The sequence below is a fragment of the Ascaphus truei genome, chromosome 12 (genome assembly GCF_040206685.1).
Source record: "Ascaphus truei isolate aAscTru1 chromosome 12, aAscTru1.hap1, whole genome shotgun sequence".
NCBI classification, from domain to species: domain Eukaryota; kingdom Metazoa; phylum Chordata; class Amphibia; order Anura; family Ascaphidae; genus Ascaphus; species Ascaphus truei.
The window spans coordinates 15,823,899-15,841,295 of NC_134494.1; the positions used below are offsets into that span (position 1 = coordinate 15,823,899).

The window sequence follows — 17,397 nt, forward strand, 5'->3', positions numbered from 1 at the left end:
AGGAGGGAGAAAGACCACATTGGATCTATGTCCAGTAGAATGAAAGGACCTACTAACTTGCATTATAAGACCCCACAGGGCTCTCGTGGTGTATGTACACTATTTCCACAAGGCACCATAAAAGCATTAAAACCCAGTCAAGTAAGATATAACCTTACCCATATTGCCAACTAGTTCCAGAAATAATTTTTTTCTTTATTATTGCTCTTTATGGGTTGAATAAATATGGGCGTCAGAAACTTCCTTGCATTAACGGCAATCATCCATTAGGCTACATAAAAGTGACAGTGCTATAAAACCATTGGCATAGTCAACGTTTCTCAAGGGTAAAGATCAGCACTACAAATCCCAGAATGCTCAGCGTTTGACCTCACAGCATCATAAATTTCAAATCCTCTGTTCACTGCATTTTAAAGAGTAATACAATAACAGCTAATTTACCAGAAAACTACTAGTTTCTTCACAGTGCACTGCAAAATAGTGTAGTGCAGATAGAGAAAAGGCACAAAAGACTGCAAGCCCCAAAAAGCTTGCAGTCACAATTGGAGACAGTTGACATTTTAAGACCCCTTTCGAGATTGCGACGTATGAAATAAAGTGAAAGCAAAACGGTTATGTCATTACCGACCAGTAACGAAGACTAACGATGCCACAATATTAGGCAAGACTGAGTAAGTGCTGTGTTTTCATTAAACCTAACAAATAATTACAGGCATAGTGGTTCTCTCCTGGTTCTTAACTAGATTATATATATATATATATATATATATATATATATATATATATATATATATATATATATATATATATATATATATATATATAATTAGTAAATACATGAGAACAAAGGCACTCCGTCAGGTAGATAATGGTGGGTGCAAATCCTGTATGAAAAAAATAGGCAATACGATACCGTGTGAACGAATATCAGAGGCAGCACTCCAGAAAGTAGTCAAAAAGAATTGTATTAATAAGACATCATATCCGATGGAGGTTTCTTGTTGCGTTTTTCACCCACCATAACTAAAATATATATATATATATATATATATATATATAAGGTAGGGTGACCATATTTTCCCAGTGAAAAACCGGGACAACTGTCAAGCAAGCGCCAAAGGCTCGCACCGACTGCACGAACGGCCAGGGCTGACCGCATGCGCGACCGGCCCACACAGATTGCGCATGCGTGGCTGGCAAGAGCCGATCGCGCATAGACAATGGCCTCTTGCTGGCAGTGCATTCGCGATTGGCATGGGCCATTCGGGGAGCCGATCGCGCATGCGCGATAATAATGGGGCATTTTGGCACTTTCTAAAAAGTCATCGGGACACAAAGCCAAAAACCGTGACAATCACGGAAAAAACGGGACGTTTGGTCACCCTATAATAAGGGGACTGGTTAAACAAAATCTGGATTACCGTTAGAGATGTGCAAAACGTTCCCAAACGGTTGTGAAACAGGTGAAATTTGGACTTGGGACAGTTGAAAATGTTGCTAATAAAGTAGAAAAAAAATGAATGGTCACTACTCCCTTGTACCGACACAAGCTTAGTAGATTAAAAAATAAATTTTATTACAAAAAAAGACTGGACATCATGGATAAGACCACTCTGACGCGTTTCATCCCGACATGGGACTTTATCAAAGAGAACATTTTTTCTCTGATAGCAGACACGTCTATATAGAAGCAACCAAGAAAATGTTGCTAAGTTGTCACCATTCACCGCTATCATGCTGGTTGTGTGTGTAAGGGCACCCCCAGAACAAGCGTATATGAGACAACCATCGTATTCCTCAGGATTGCAAACTGGGAACGGGTTCTAAACTCTTATAGCTGCTCATATTTACGTAAATCTGGCAAAATGTGGCAAATCTGCGGATAAAATAGTTTGCAAAACCTTTGCCCATATCTGCATTTCTGGGAGAAATCCCCAAAAATGTTTGTGAAAATGTTTCACAAACTAAAATGCACACTGCAGGTATTTGCACATCTCTAATTAGAAGACCATGTTACAAAACCCGCCGAGCCCATCTATGATAATCTGGAGTCAGGATATATACCCCCTACAATTCGATTTCAAACCAGGAGTGTCTAAACCTGCCACTGATAATCTGGAGTCAGGTCATCCCGTCTTCGTGAAGAAACCTCAGAGGCCAGTTTATAATAAGGAGGAGAAGTCGATAGCCATGTCTATGTCCATGAAGTATTGAGGATCGAGGAAGTCTGGGAGACTGAGGGAGTTCCCGTTGGAGATCTGCAGACTGATGTTCTCTCCGTTGAGGGATGAAGCCCCCTCTCTCTGCACAAGCTCATGACAGTAAACGCAGAACTGAGGAACGAGCTGGAAGAAATAAGAATACACGTTGTATGCAACGTTACATGAAAACACTCACCAGAACAACAACATTTGCAGACATGGCAAGTATTCGTCTTGAAGTCTGTGGGGTCAGCTGCTGTGTGTAAGAGGGTGATCCTATTGAAGTCTATGGAAATAACTTGTGTATACGAAGGTATTGTTACTTAATTGGTTTGTCCTATGGAAATAGTTCTTTAGAAGTTCAAACAGATTCAGTAAATCAAGAGAAGACATGGGAAGGCAGTCTCTCTAATTTATCAATGAGACTTACTGCCTTCAATGAGTGAGATTCTCCATCAGGAGAGATACTTATTTAGGGGTTGAAGGTGTAAGATGCAGTTACAAAGTAGTAAATTCAGAGTTGACAAATATTTTTGGCAATATTGCTGCAAAATCTGAAACTACTGAAAGATTTCAAAAGGGATGAATGTGATTAGGATGGCACGAGAAAACTGAAACGTTTCTGGCTACCGAATCATAGGACCAAGCAACGAAACCTATATTGGGCTGGAACAAGAAGGGGCTGGGCCAAGGAAAGGCCTTTCTCTGGAAAGTGAAACTTAGAAAAACGAGGAGGTCTCAAGTAAAAGTAATTAGACTGCGTGCATCTGTGTCTTATAGACCATCTACAGCCGGCTCTCCAATTTAAAACCTCCTGGACCCCACCAGTAGTTCAACTCCACATTGAAGGAAGTGATATTGTTCCCAATTGCCTTCATTTGCTAAATTTGAGGATCTTGCTGGATGTGTGGATCTCTTTAGAGTCTTGTTGTAATTAATCCCTTTTGTTTGAACAACACGGATACAATTCCCAAATGTCCCTATGCAGGAGATTTCCAGACTGCTACATGTCTTCTCCTCCAATGATCTTCAGATGAAAAGGAGCCTTTGCAAGATCTCGAACTGTCATCCCTTTTGAAGTCTATGGGGGCTACTGAGGTATGCAAGATAGGAATGGCTTTAAAATCTATGGGGAGAACATTGTGCCAGTGGGTGATCATAACTTAATATCCTATTGATATCTATTCCTACAAGTCTAGATGGTCCACATATAAGATATGTAGTTGTTTGAAGTCTCAATATTACTGTGTCTCAAGTATAAGACAGTCTCACCTACAGGCAGGGAATGCCCTTAATTAGGAGAGCGTCTCACACACATGGAAGCTATACTCCTCATTCAAAGTGAATCTCACTCAATGATTGGCAGTGGCAGTCGCAATATGCAGAAAGAATTATGTAGGAATTCCAAAATTGTAGGGTTGACTAAAGACATTTTTTCTGCCAATATTTCCATAAAATCAGAAACTGCTGAAAGATTTCAAAGTGTCGCGATCAGGGTGAGAAAAGAAACCCCAGACTGGTAGTCCAGTAATTCTGGAGATGGAATCTATAGATATAAAAGGCTTGGGTATGTTTCCGTACAAAGGCTCAGCTGTTACAGGACTGCTAAGCAGCAAGATGTCTTCAACTCATTATGATGTCACCAGTGTGATGTCACGTGCCAGACATATATAGCCTTCCAGGTACAACACCCAGTGGCTGACTTGCTCGGAGAAATGGTGGGTAGGAGGAGACGGGTGTCGCAGGACAGCGAGGAGGAAGGCGAGGGTGGTTGTTATAGGGAGGGTGGGGGTGAGGGAGACCAAGAGCAGGTCCAGGTATGGGGGGGGGGGGGTATGTAGAGGTCACACAGTTGATGTGGGAGATGTAGGGAGCACAAGGTTGATGGGGGGATGCAGGGGGCACACAGGTGATTGTGGAGGAGAGGTGTACGGGGTAATGGGGAAGAAATGTGTAGGGGGCACATGGGTGATGAATGTTTAACTAATAATCTTTATGATCCGGAAAATCGTCATATGTTATGCCAGGTACAGCTAGCCAAAAAGGTAAAACAGTCAAATGTTTGTATTGGAACATAAAGGGGCTGGACCAGTGAGAAATCCTATCCCTTCTTAGGAAAAGGAAATTGAAACTTAGATGAGCCAGAGCTAGTACGTCTGTAACAACATAGATATATCATTTCTCTCGGTCCCGAAGCAGGAGGTTTGCAGTCTTCTCTTCCGATGTGGAACACAATCTCCAGATGACAAGGAGCCTTTCAAAGCTTTGGCAAATGTCATTTTTCTTTGGGGGGGGACCAACACGGCTACTACAATTCTTCATCAGAACAGAACGCTGCTTAAATGGTGCGAAACCCATTGCTTCTGCGATACTTGGGACAGTTCTATTGAAGGTTATGTTGGAGTTTATTTCCCATTGAATTTTTAAGACCGTTGACTTCTCAGCACGACTATCATCGTATGTAGAAGACGAGGGAAAACATGGACCACACTAGACAAACGTGTGACTGGAATAACCGTGGCTTGTTCATCACTGGAAACGGTAAGTAATTCAACATGAGTTTATCGTTGATGTATTAATCTTACTCTGCTTTTGTCAATGCGTGATCCAGGGTATTATTTCTGAAAGTGTGATAGTGCCGATCAGGCACCACAGCACGGGAACTTCAAGTCAATTTCACGCAGTAGTGCCCGACTGGCACGATCACACTCTAATGAATAACCCCTGTATTGTGAGGAGTTATATGGAGCAATAGGAGGAGTTATATGGACCAATAGGAGGTAGGTTAAGGGAGAAGTTATACTCACCCCGTCGCCCCCGCTGCTTTGTCGCTAAGGTAAGTCCCTAATCATAACCCTTACCATAAAACCCCCTAATCTTAAACCCTAATAGCATGTTCTTGTATAGCGCTGCTAGTTTTACATAGAGCTTTACAGAGACATTTTGCAGGCGCAGGTCCCTGCCCCGTGGAGCTTACAATCTATGTTATTTTGGTGCCTGAGGCACAGGGAGATAGGGTGACTTGCCCAAGGTCACAAGGAGCCGACACCGGGAATTGAACTAGGTTCCTCTGCTTCAAACTTTTAAAGTTAACCCCCTACCCTAACCACTAAAACCCCTAAAGTTAACCCCTTAAGCACAAAACTAAAAACTTGTCTTACGTTAGAAGCGGCCGAGGGCGGATCGGCTGCGGTAGAACGCAGGCGGCAAAACAGCCGCAACCAAATGTCCTATTGCGGAGTAATATAGGGAGAGATTATACGGAGCGGTTATATGGAGCAATAGGAGGAGTTATAGGGAGCGGTTATATGGGGCAATAGGAGGAGTTATAGGGAGAGGTTATATGGAGGAATGGGAGGAGTTATAGGGAGAGGTTATATGGAGGAATGGGAGGAGTTATAGGGAGAGGTTATATGGAGCAATAGGGAGTGGTTATATGGAGCAATGGGAGGAGTTATAGGGAGAGGTTATATGGAGCAATAGGAGGAGTTATAGGGAGCGGTTATATGGGGCAATAGGAGGAGTTATAGGGAGCAATAGGATGAGTTATAGGGAGCGGTTATATGGAGCAATAGGAGGAGTTATAGGGAGCAATAGGATGAGTTATAGGGAGCGGTTATATGGGGCAATAGGAGACGTTATAGGGAGCGGTTATATGGAGCAATAGGAGGAGTTATATGGAGTAATAGGAGGCGTTATAGGGAGCGGTTATATGGGGCAATAGGAGGAGTTATAGGGAGAGGTTATATGGGGCAATAGGAGGAGTTATAGGGAGGGGTTATATGGAGCAATAGGAGGAGTTATAGGGAGCGGTTATATGGGGCAATAGGAGGAGTTATAGGGAGCGGTTATATGGAGCAATGGGAGGAGTTATAGGGAGCGGTTATATGGAGCAATAGGAGGAGTTATAGGGAGAGGTTATATGGAGCAATAGGAGGAGTTATAGGGAGAGGTTATATGGGACAATAGGAGTTATAGGGAGAGGTTATATGGGGCAATAGGAGTTATAGGGAGCAATAGATACCCGGACTCCTGGGGGTGGGGCGGCTTGACTTGAACGCCGAGGAACATCCCCCCCTCACTTGACATTTGATGTGATTGTTAGGGGTATGGGTTAGGAGGGGTATGGGTTAGGAAAGGTCATTTATGGGGGGTGGCTAGTTTCTCCTACCTCTTTGCCTGCTTACACTGGATGAGGAAGTTTCCCACCCTCCCTCTATTATGTGTTTAACCCCTTAAGGACGAATGATGCAAATTCGCCTCATACTGTTCAATGACTTTTTCATCTAATGATGTGTTAAAAAAAATAATAATAATAATTAATTAAAAAAATAGGCGTTAAGGTTGTGTTTAGATAAAAATGAATTATTGTCGCCGCTTAGAGAAGAAGTGTGGCTCCGGGGTGGGAGACTTGGTCAGTCTTGGCTCCTCTGCCTGGCCAGAGCAGCTAGTGGCGATGATGGGTACAAGGTGGCCTGGGCAGCTAGTGGCGATGATGGGTACAAGGTGGCCTGGGCAGCTAGTGGCGATGATGGGTACAAGGTGGCCTGGGCAGCTAGTGGCGATGATGGGTACAAGGTGGCGATGAAGGGTACAAGGTGGCCTGGGCAGGTCAGCTACTGGCGATGATGGGTACAAGGTGGCCTGGGCAGCTAGTGGCGATGATGGGTACAAGGTGGCCTGGGCAGCTAGTGGCAATAATGGGTACAAGGTGGCCTGGGCAGCTAGTGGCGATGATGGGTACAAGGTGGCCTGGGCAGCTAGTGGCGATGATGGGTACAAGGTGGCCTGGGCAGCTAGTGGCGATGATGGGTACAAGGTGGCCTGGGCAGCTAGTGGCGATGATGGGTACAAGGTGGCCTGGGCAGCTAGTGGCGATGATGGGTACAAGGTGGCCTGGGCTGGGCAGCTAGTGGCGATGATGGGTACAAGGTGGCCTGGGCTGGTCAGCTAGTGGCGATGATGGGTACAAGGTGGCCTGGGCTGGTCAGCTAGTGGCGATGATGGGTACAAGGTGGGCTGGACAGCTAGTGGCGATGATGGGTACAAGGTGGCCTGGGCAGGGCAGCTAGTGGCGATGATGGGTACAAGGTGGCCTGGGCAGCTAGTGGCGATGATTGGTACAAGGTGGCCTGGGCAGGGCAGCTAGTGGCGATGATGGGTACAAGGTGGCGATGGGTACAAGGTGGCGATGATGGGTACAAGGTGGCCTGGGCAGGGCAGCTAGTGGCGATGATGGGTACAAGCCGAGGGTATCCCTTGGGCTTTTGTAATGATGGCGGAGTACGCTTGCTGGGTCCTCGGGTTCATCAATGCTATGTGTTTCATATAATGTTTTAATAAAACGGTGTCCGGTTTATCCTCAAGAAGTTGTACGTGTTTATTGGGATCAGGGGAGTGGACCGGATCAAGGCATTAGGAAGTGAAGGAGGAGGTGGCTGTGAAAGACCTAATAGTTAATGTATCGGATGAGGAGTATTAACAGGATGACGAGGATGCACTGCATTATTAACCTCATCAGCCTAATTACCTTTTAGTTTGAGGTAATAATTTAGTAATTGTTTTATTACTTCAAACCACCAAGTCCATCTTGCTGTAAATTCAGCCTGGGTTTTAAAAACGATAAAGACATTGAAAAAAACAAACAAAAACCAGGCATAACATACATACATATGAAGGGTTAATACCGTATCATGCTTGATCACACACGCTGAACATACATGCCAAAGGTCATCAGCTTAATGAAGCACCACAGTTCATAGCAGAGAAGAATAGTAGCACATGTAGCCTGAGGCTTTTGTGGAGAATAATTAAGAATTTACATGGAAACAGGATCCCTGTGCTGCTTAATTAGTCATTAATTTCACCCAAACTGTCCTAGGTATTCAGCCTGGGTAATTTCCCCCAGCAAATAATCAATAGGTTGTGTTAACTGTTGATCAGCAGAAACTCAGAGAGCGAGATGTAGAAATTGCATTGTTCTGGAGGAGAGCAAACTTGTATATTTAAATGGTTCGACATAAAGAGTTCCTTGAAGGTGTAGCCTGTACTGTATGTTACTCAGTCTTGCAAGTAATCACGTCTTTCAGATACGCTGTAGCAGTAAAGTTTTTAGGAAGGGAGCAGATAGACCCAAGTTGGGTGAGAAAGGATCTTCAAGAAGAAGTGGGTAGATCATAGACTGAAGGGCCCATAGCTCCAATCTGTCTATATCATGGTCATACTGTGGGGGAAGAGAAAGACTCAATGAGCCATCAATATCCTCTGTGTTACCCTGCAGTGGGAGGGAGAGACCCAATATGTCATAAACCCCCACTGTTTGTGTTACCCTGCAGTTGGAAAGACAGACTCTAGTCTCTATAGGCCATACATCTCCTCTATTTGTCTCATCCCCAAGTGTGAAGGACACTGTTGAATGTTCATGAGTCCCTACTGTCTGTGTCACCTTGCAGTGGGAGAGACAGACTTGATGGGACAAAATTCCCTACTGTCTGTCACCCTGCAATGTGACGGACACACTACATGGGCCATAGGCCCCTCCGATTGTTCATGAATCCCTACTGTCTGTGTGACCATGCAATGGGAGGGACAGGCCCAATCTCGGTCAGCGAGAGTCTCTCACTCACCTTCACCAACACAAGCTTCCTCTCTTTAGGCCGGCGCAGGTCCTGGCCAAAGCACAGGTATATGGTGTAGTCGGGGGACGACGGGCGTTGATTAGCTTTATACGCCCTTACCTCTGAAAACCAAAACAAACATCTCAGCCTTTTTACACGGACCAGCAGACCCCCTGAGCTCATTTCGTTTACAGTTTAGGGCCAGATTTATAACGCGGTTGTAAACCAATCGGGCACCATTAAAGAGGCAGTCCAAGCTACACCTTTTATTTATTTTTAAAATAGGTGTGAAGCACGGGGTCTCTGCTGTTGAACCACATTAATTTCAGCTCCGGGGACCCCCTGCTTCCCGGAATACCTACCTCTGTAGGGAGTGCTGGTAGCAGCTCCGTCTGGCTGTGGGCCAATAGAAAGCCGTGACGTCACCCTTTGCGGCTTCCTATTGGCTCGCGTGACCAGGAGATTTAAATAGCACTGAGATACCACCACCCCCCCCGGAGGTATCTCAGGAAGCAAGGGGGGGGGTCTCTGGAGCTGAAATAAATGGGGTTCAGCTCAGGAGATCCCCGCTCAATAGCTTGGACTTCTCCTTTAAGATGAATGGCCAATGAGGTGGTTTAAACCCTTCAGGGTTTAGTCACAATTAGCTCATCCAGTGCCAGAAAAGAACAGCAATGCATTGCCGGCCCCTCTGACCTTTATAGGGGTTAATTAAAGGCAGACCAACCTTGAAATATTGTAATGAATATTTTTGTTATTTTTCAAATAAAATAATCTTTTTTTTTTAAATATATAAGGCATATTGACATTATGAAGATTTAAAAGTATAATCAGGAAGTCTCAATGTTTCCATTTTGATGAGGGAGGACAGGGCACACGGATTTGAAAATAGAAAATGTATTTGTGCCAACACGACGTTTCAACCACAATGGTCTTTATCAAGTCGGGGGATCCGAATCATATAACTCTTTGGAGCCAGGACTTTTCCATTGGTTACCATGCAGGACATTATGACAACATGAGGAGTGGTTTACCTTATGTCCATGGATGATGAGAAGGCAGCCATACACAGATGTGTTATATCAAGGTTGATTTGTTCAGGGAGCATTGTGGGTAATGTGGGTGCTATTTAAAGGTTCACTGGTGATTTGTTCATTAAGCCATTGTTTTGCACTTGATAAAGACCATTGTGGTCGAAACGTCGTGTTAGCTCAAATACATTTTCTATTTTCAAATCCGGGTGCCCTGTCCTGCATCTCTCTTTGTATACCGTGGATTGGATGCAGCCTTTCGTTCATGGATGGGAGAACCGGTAACTGTATCATCTCTTATTATATTATTTGGTGTGCAGCACTTATCCTCTTTCACATTCCATTTTGATGATGGCACCAGGCGTGCTCAGTATTATAGCCATTAATGTGATGTCACAGCATGTTCAGCTCTTCCCAGACAGGAAGAAGCAATGTAACTTGGTGATCTAGCTGCAGAGATGCACTGGGGTTACATCACTGGGGTTACATCACTGTCCGAAATGAAATTTTTTATATTAAAATCACACCCAACCTGCTGCCGCCAAATGGTCCCTGTTAACAGACAGCCATAAATGACATCACAGGAGGCGAGAGTTAGGCCTCGGCCATGCTCCCTGCTGGCGTGCTGAGGCGCGCTGAGGCGCAGGGAAAGCGGGTGCTTCCCCTGGCCTTGCGGTTGCTTACCGCACGCGCTGTCAGCGGGCCGTCAGGGGGCGGGCGCCCCCGGCCAGTGACGTCACGGAGCTGGTTCGCCCTCATTGGGCGAACCGCTCACGTGACCGGCCTGTCGCACCGGCAAGCGGGGGAATTTTAAATTCCCCTAAGACCTGCGCTTCTGCACGCTTGCGGAAGCGCAGGTGAGCCCCTACTAAAGCCGCTCTAATTGCGGCTGTAGGGGAAGCGCGCTCCCGCCAGCAAGCAAGGAACATTGCCGAGGCCTTAGGCTAAGGCCCCGCTCCCTCCGTCAGCGCTCCCGCACTGCAGACAGGCGGGGCGCTGACATACACAGACCGCGATATGCGGTCTGCAGGGAGCGGGAGGTGAGCGGGAGCGGGAGGGGGGGCGTGGCTTGAGCGGAGGGACCTGCTACTCCCCCCCCTCCCTCCCTCCACGGGCTCGGGCTGCTGATGGTTTTTAATTAAAAGCAACACACACACACACACACACACACACGCAGGCACACGCAGGCACACACACACACACACAGGCACTCAGGCACTCAGGCACTCAGGCACTCAGGCACTCAGGCACTCAGGCACTCAGGCACTCAGGCACTCAGGCACTCAGGCACTCAGGCGCACACACATACACAAACACAGATAGGCACTCAGACACACACATACACACACACTCACGCTGCTTTCCCTCCACACTCCTCCCCGCTCCCTGAAGCCTCTCCTCCTCCCGAAGCCTCCCCTCCTCATTGGCTCACAGCCACACCACGTGACGCGTCGAAGCTAGGGATCACAATTCTCTTGTATCCGCTAGCGGCTGACGCGTCACAGCGTGTAGTGAGCTGTGCAGCCAGGGGGGACCGGGACCAGCTCGGGAGGATTCCCCTGCTGGTGGGGAAAGCCCGTGCAGCCACCCGCGCCGCCGGACGCAGCGGGTCCCAGGCCTAAGACAGCAGAGAGATGCAGAACACTGAACATGGCAGCACACCGGGGGGTTACCACGACATCCATTACTTGGGGTCATTTAGCTGGATTATTTCATTTATAAATAATCAGGCATAAGATTGTAGGGTCCTATGTGAATGTGGATGAGAATTATAGAGTGACGCACTGTGCTCATTTGCATGGCATTACCCAGAATCCCTGGCTGCAGAGGAAGCACTGTTTGGTAAGCGGTAATGGGGAAAGACAGGGTTGTGCAGACCTGTCTTGAGACGTGCAAATGTAAGTGGGTATTTGTATGTACTGTTAATTTAGATTGAAACCTTGCTAGATGTATTAAACACAAAATGATTACCTGCCATTAAAAACATTTAGATGAAAGATTTTCTTAATGGTGATGAAACCTGCCTTTAAATTTTGTGGTCTAATAAATATGGCCCTTAATCTTTGCATCACAGTTAAATATTTAATTAATAGCTTTTTAAATATAGACCCTATGTAATGCATGCTGCTCTTGTTATGGGGGTTTATGAATGAACCATACCCAAACGATAGGAATTTCAAGGATCTCGTACACCACTTATTTCCTTCCCTGGCCTTCCCCCCCATATTTATTATCACTTGTGTGAGATTGCTGTAGCATGGACTCTTGCAAAAATATGCGAGGGTGACCATATTTAGAGGGGCCCGGCTAAAAAAATAATAATAACGGTCTACATCAATATTTCTTGAGATGGAAAACAGCTGAAGGGTTGGGCAGGAGAATCTGGGATTGTGGTGGATAATTGAAAGCGATGGGGAAATTATTTAGTTATGGGCACATGATTTTAACCCCTTTGCGGCCCCCCTGGCAGTGAAGGAGTCAAGGATAGCGCTCCTCTGAACAGTACAACCACTATCGGTGCCAGCTCAACTCACCTTCCCAAAACCGACTGAAGTCGAAGATCTCGGTTTGGGTTTCTCTTTGGAGGAAATTTGACTTGTAGGTCTCACATTCCCCAGTTTCCAGCTCTTTGGAGAAGTCCCAGAAGACATTAGCCTTGCCCAACCTCTTGGCGTATAGCTTGTAATCCTGTGGGTTGACCTCTAGTAGAAGACCCCCTCCTACGCTCTCCATGATGGTGTTGGTATATTGAAGCTGTTTCTGGTCCGCGAGATTCTCCGTGGGTGGGAAACGGACAATGTCTACAGGTCCAAGTTCGGGGTCTCCGTTTCCTGTGTGTCTGATGATGAACTTCCTGGTCACAGATTGTTTGAGAACCTCACATCCCTTGTAGTATACCGTGATGTCCCAAGAGGTTATGTGCGGTATCACACCTAGGACAGCAAAAATGGTATTGTGACCAAACCACTGCATCAGTGGTGGTGTTGTATTGTAACCCCAGAAACCAAGCAAAATATTTATGTACATATATAGCAGGGTTCATTGTCCCTTCTGGTGGGATACAGTATGTCCTGATATTCTGCACCAACCTCCATTGATCCTACAGAAACTCCATAATAGTCTACATTGTAACAGGGTGTGTACTGCTGTCTGGGGGAACAATATCACATGCTATATCTATATAAACTGCAAAAATGTATCCAGTTTTACAGGGGAAAGTCAAAATAGGCAATAAAAAAAAAATCAACTACCCTACAGCAAAAGGAATAATGGCCCATATTTACTGAGCAGTCTTCTGTTATGGCACTAGAAGACCCTTTACCTACTGTATTGACTTGAATGGTCTGTAAGGTGACTTACAGTGCCAAAAGGTGTTATATGTCAGACGACGGCTTGGCAAATATGGCCAAACGTCTTTTGAAGCTGCCTAACTCTCTAAATTAAGTATAATCTCGGTGACGTAGGTCGGGTGGATATGGGATCTATGAAGGATTTTCATGTTTGTCCCTATTGCATCTTGGAGGACAGCAACTCAAATATCCCCTCCTGTCACTTTGTTAAAGGTTTGGATTTACAAGTGTAAAAATAAGAGCAATACTGAAGGATAAATATTCAGGGGGTATATAGTGTTGTGAAAAACAGAAAGTGAATCCCTGCGCTTCTCCCTTTGGGATAGCAATAAATGGGGAATATATTTGTATATGTATATATGGTGTAACAATCTATACGATAAAGGAGACTTTTGGTTTACATCCTTTGATCAAGGGAGAAGCGCAGGGATTCACTTTCTGTTTTTCACATTTGTATGGCCAATCCCTTTGCCAGCTGCATGCTCCTTACATGGAGAAGCGCGGCGATGATATATTTGGTATATAGTAATAACAATATTGAAGGATAATTACTGACACCTTCACCGTTAATGCATTTTACTTCAATGGGCAGCTGATTAATGTGCCACGGAAGAGGTTTAATGAAATACCGGCAGGGAGTCTTCACGAGAAAGGGCCGGCTGACTATATAACAACCTGACTGCAGATGTCTGAGTAGAGATGCTTCGGAGCAGCCGATACCATTATAAAACACGCCAGTGGTCAAAGTCTAGCAAAACTCAACGTCATCGTGCTTCTACTCACCTTGGAGTTGGTATGGGATAGGATGGGTTTGGGGTGGCTGCTGTTCAGGATGAGGTGTCCCAAACCCATTAAGGACAGGTGGAATTGGTTTTACAGAAGCTTGGTTTGTCCAATATTCATCAGTGACCTGGTGGGTGGCATCATGGAGTGGTTGGAAGACCCTATCCACCAGTGGGTAATCCTGTGGATGCCCATTCTGTGAGGGTTTATACATTTGGAGCTGTGTCTCTGTAGAGGGAGAAAGTGTGTTTTATCAATTAGCTACCAGATCCAACACCTTTTAGTAAAGAAGGACTTCCTGACCTTCCTCTCTGCCATCCACCCTCTAGCGTTGAAATGTGACCCCTTATCCTGGTGTTTCTTTTTCTCAAAGTTTGCATAACATTTGACATTTCCCACAACATGATGGCCCCATAAACTATGAAAAAAAGAGGTAGATCAAATATTAACAGGGACACTTCCTAAGTGAGGGTAGACTGACAATACATTGCTTGTCTGGCCATGTTACAGAGGGGGAAGTTGCCACTCCTATATTCATACCCTGGCCTTCACTAAACCAGGTTCATTATGCTTCTACTCCCCTTGCTGACAAAGGGAGACATTGGGATTTGGGGGGGAGCACAGGCTTTGATGCCACAGAATTAGTGATTGGCACCAGGAAGGAGTTTCTCCAGTATTCCTTGTTGATCTGGAATGTTGCATCAGGGAGTGTGGGGGGGTTATACATTGAGCATTCTGTTCCTGTAGAGGGAGGAGGTAGCTTGTGTTATGTAATAGAGATGGGATTCCCAAGCGTACAGAGAAACTGAAGGTAGTCGAGTGTTATTTGACCCACAATCTGGTCATTTTCTCCACATTATGCAAAATACCTATCCCGGCGTTCTAAAATGGTTTGACTTCCTATCAACCTTCTAACATATTGCTGTCATTTGTTCACGTTGGTCCTAAATGGGACATTCCCGCTAACCCATTAAACATATGACTGTAATTACTTTTGGCCTACAAGGGCAGGTCTCTGTCATGACATAACAACCTTTATTCCCCTTATATAACAGCTTCAAACCACTTTTACTGACATCACCTGGTCTCTCTGTGAGTGATTAACACATCAATGTCTCATCCTTTGATAACTAGCCTAGCACCGAGCATCACACAGACCAACCCACCCTCCTCACCATGAATCTTGATGGGCATCCAGGCTGCATGGTCAATGAAGCAGCCGTTGGGTGTTGGATTTCCCTCCAGTGGAATAAAGCAGGGCTGTGCTGACTCGGAGAAATGTACAGGCTGCAGTGTTGGAATCGGCATATCAGCTGTCACCAAAAAAAAAAAACAATCATATAGATGTGTTCCCTTTATCACTTCACTGCTGGTGAAATCCCCTTTCCTCTAATCTCAAGGGATGTACTGATGTAAAGTTCCCTTGAAGGTTTCTTGCATGGACATGTGCCTCGTGTCTGGGTGGCCATGCAATGATAGGCTTGCACAGGCTGTGCCTCGTGTCAGTGTGGCCATGCAATGATAGGCTTGCACAGGCTGTGCCTCGTGTCAGTGTGGCCATGCAATGATAGGCTTGCACAGGCTGTGCCTCGTGTCCGTGTGGCCATGCAATGATAGGCTTGCACAGGCTGTGCCTCGTGTCTGTGTGGCCATGCAATGAGAGGCTTGCACAGGCTGTGCCTCGTGTCCGTGTGGCCATGCAATGATAGGCTTGCACAGGCTGTGCCTCGTGTCCGTGTGGCCATGCAATGATAGGCTTGCACAGGCTGTGCCTCGTGTCCGTGTGGCCATGCAATGATAGGCTTGCACAGGCTGTGCCTCGTGTCAGTGTGGCCATGCAATGAGAGGCTTGCACAGGCTGTGCCTCGTGTCCGTGTGGCCATGCAATGATAGGCTTGCACAGGCTGTGCCTCGTGTCCGTGTGGCCATGCAATGAGAGGCTTGCACAGGCTGTGCCTCGTGTCAGTGTGGCCATGCAATGATAGGCTTGCACAGGCTGTGCCTCGTGTCAGTGTGACCATGCAATGATAGGCTTGCACAGGCTGTGCCTCGTGTCAGTGTGGCCATGCAATGAGAGGCTTGCACAGGCTGTGCCTCGTGTCTGTGTGGCCATGCAATGATAGGCTTGCACAGGCTGTGCCTCGTGTCAGTGTGGCCATGCAATGATAGGCTTGCACAGGCTGTGCCTCGTGTCCGGGTGGCCATGCAATGATAGGCTTGCACAGGCTGTGCCTCGTGTCCGGGTGGCCATGCAATGATAGGCTTGCACAGGCTGTGCCTCGTGTCCGTGTGGCCATGCAATGATAGGCTTGCACAGGCTGTGCCTCGTGTCAGTGTGGCCATGCAATGATAGGCTTGCACAGGCTGTGCCTCGTGTCAGTGTGGCCATGCAATGATAGGCTTGCACAGGCTGTGCCTCGTGTCCGTGTGGCCATGCAATGATAGGCTTGCACAGGCTGTGCCTCGTGTCAGTGTGGCCATGCAATGATAGGCTTGCACAGGCTGTGCCTCGTGTCCGTGTGGCCATGCAATGATAGGCTTGCACAGGCTGTGCCTCGTGTCAGTGTGGCCATGCAATGATAGGCTTGCACAGGCTGTGCCTCGTGTCCGTGTGGCCATGCAATGATAGGCTTGCACAGGCTGTGCCTCGTGTCAGTGTGGCCATGCAATGATAGGCTTGCACAGGCTGTGCCTCGTGTCAGTGTGGCCATGCAATGATAGGCTTGCACAGGCTGTGCCTCGTGTCTGTGTGACCATGCAATGATAGGCTTGCACAGGCTGTGCCTCGTGTCAGTGTGACCATGCAATGATAGGCTTGCACAGGCTGTGCCTCGTGTCAGTGTGACCATGCAATGATAGGCTTGCACAGGCTGTGCCTCGTGTCCGTGTGGCCATGCAATGATAGGCTTGCACAGGCTGTGCCTCGTGTCAGTGTGGCCATGCAATGATAGGCTTGCACAGGCTGTGCCTCGTGTCCGTGTGGCCATGCAATGATAGGCTTGCACAGGCTGTGCCTCGTGTCAGTGTGGCCATGCAATGATAGGCTTGCACAGGCTGTGCCTCGTGTCAGTGTGACCATGCAATGAGAGGCTTGCACAGGCTGTGCCTCGTGTCAGTGTGGCCATGCAATGATAGGCTTGCACAGGCTGTGCCTCGTGTCAGTGTGGCCATGCAATGATAGGCTTGCACAGGCTGTGCCTCGTGTCCGTGTGGCCATGCAATGATAGGCTTGCACAGGCTGTGCCTCGTGTCCGTGTGGCCATGCAATGATAGGCTTGCACAGGCTGTGCCTCGTGTCAGTGTGGCCATGCAATGATAGGCTTGCACAGGCTGTGCCTCGTGTCCGTGTGGCCATGCAATGATAGGCTTGCACAGGCTGTGCCTCGTGTCAGTGTGGCCATGCAATGATAGGCTT

The 17,397-nt window shown here is 46.8% G+C and overlaps 1 protein-coding gene and 1 long non-coding RNA gene across 4 annotated transcripts in view; one reads left to right on the top strand and one right to left on the bottom strand.

The window, feature by feature from the left end:
- Positions 1-810: 810 nt before the first annotated feature.
- IRF7 (interferon regulatory factor 7) overlaps positions 811-17,397 on the bottom strand; it is a 29,383-nt gene continuing 12,796 nt past the window's right edge. For all 3 annotated transcript variants that reach the window (XM_075566801.1, XM_075566800.1, XM_075566799.1), the window contains 5 exons: positions 15,158-15,295; positions 13,983-14,210; positions 12,384-12,782; positions 8,828-8,940; positions 811-2,345 (listed from right to left, as the gene is read on the bottom strand). In XM_075566801.1, coding sequence (XP_075422916.1) covers positions 2,163-2,345; positions 8,828-8,940; positions 12,384-12,782; positions 13,983-14,210; positions 15,158-15,295 — 1,061 coding nt within the window. In that variant the 3' untranslated portion in view covers positions 811-2,162. The remainder of the gene's footprint in view (positions 2,346-8,827; positions 8,941-12,383; positions 12,783-13,982; positions 14,211-15,157; positions 15,296-17,397) is intronic.
- LOC142463923 (uncharacterized) overlaps positions 4,055-17,397 on the top strand; it is an 80,891-nt gene continuing 67,548 nt past the window's right edge. The window contains exon 1 of the long non-coding RNA XR_012787542.1: positions 4,055-4,742. This is a non-coding gene — a long non-coding RNA (uncharacterized LOC142463923). The remainder of the gene's footprint in view (positions 4,743-17,397) is intronic.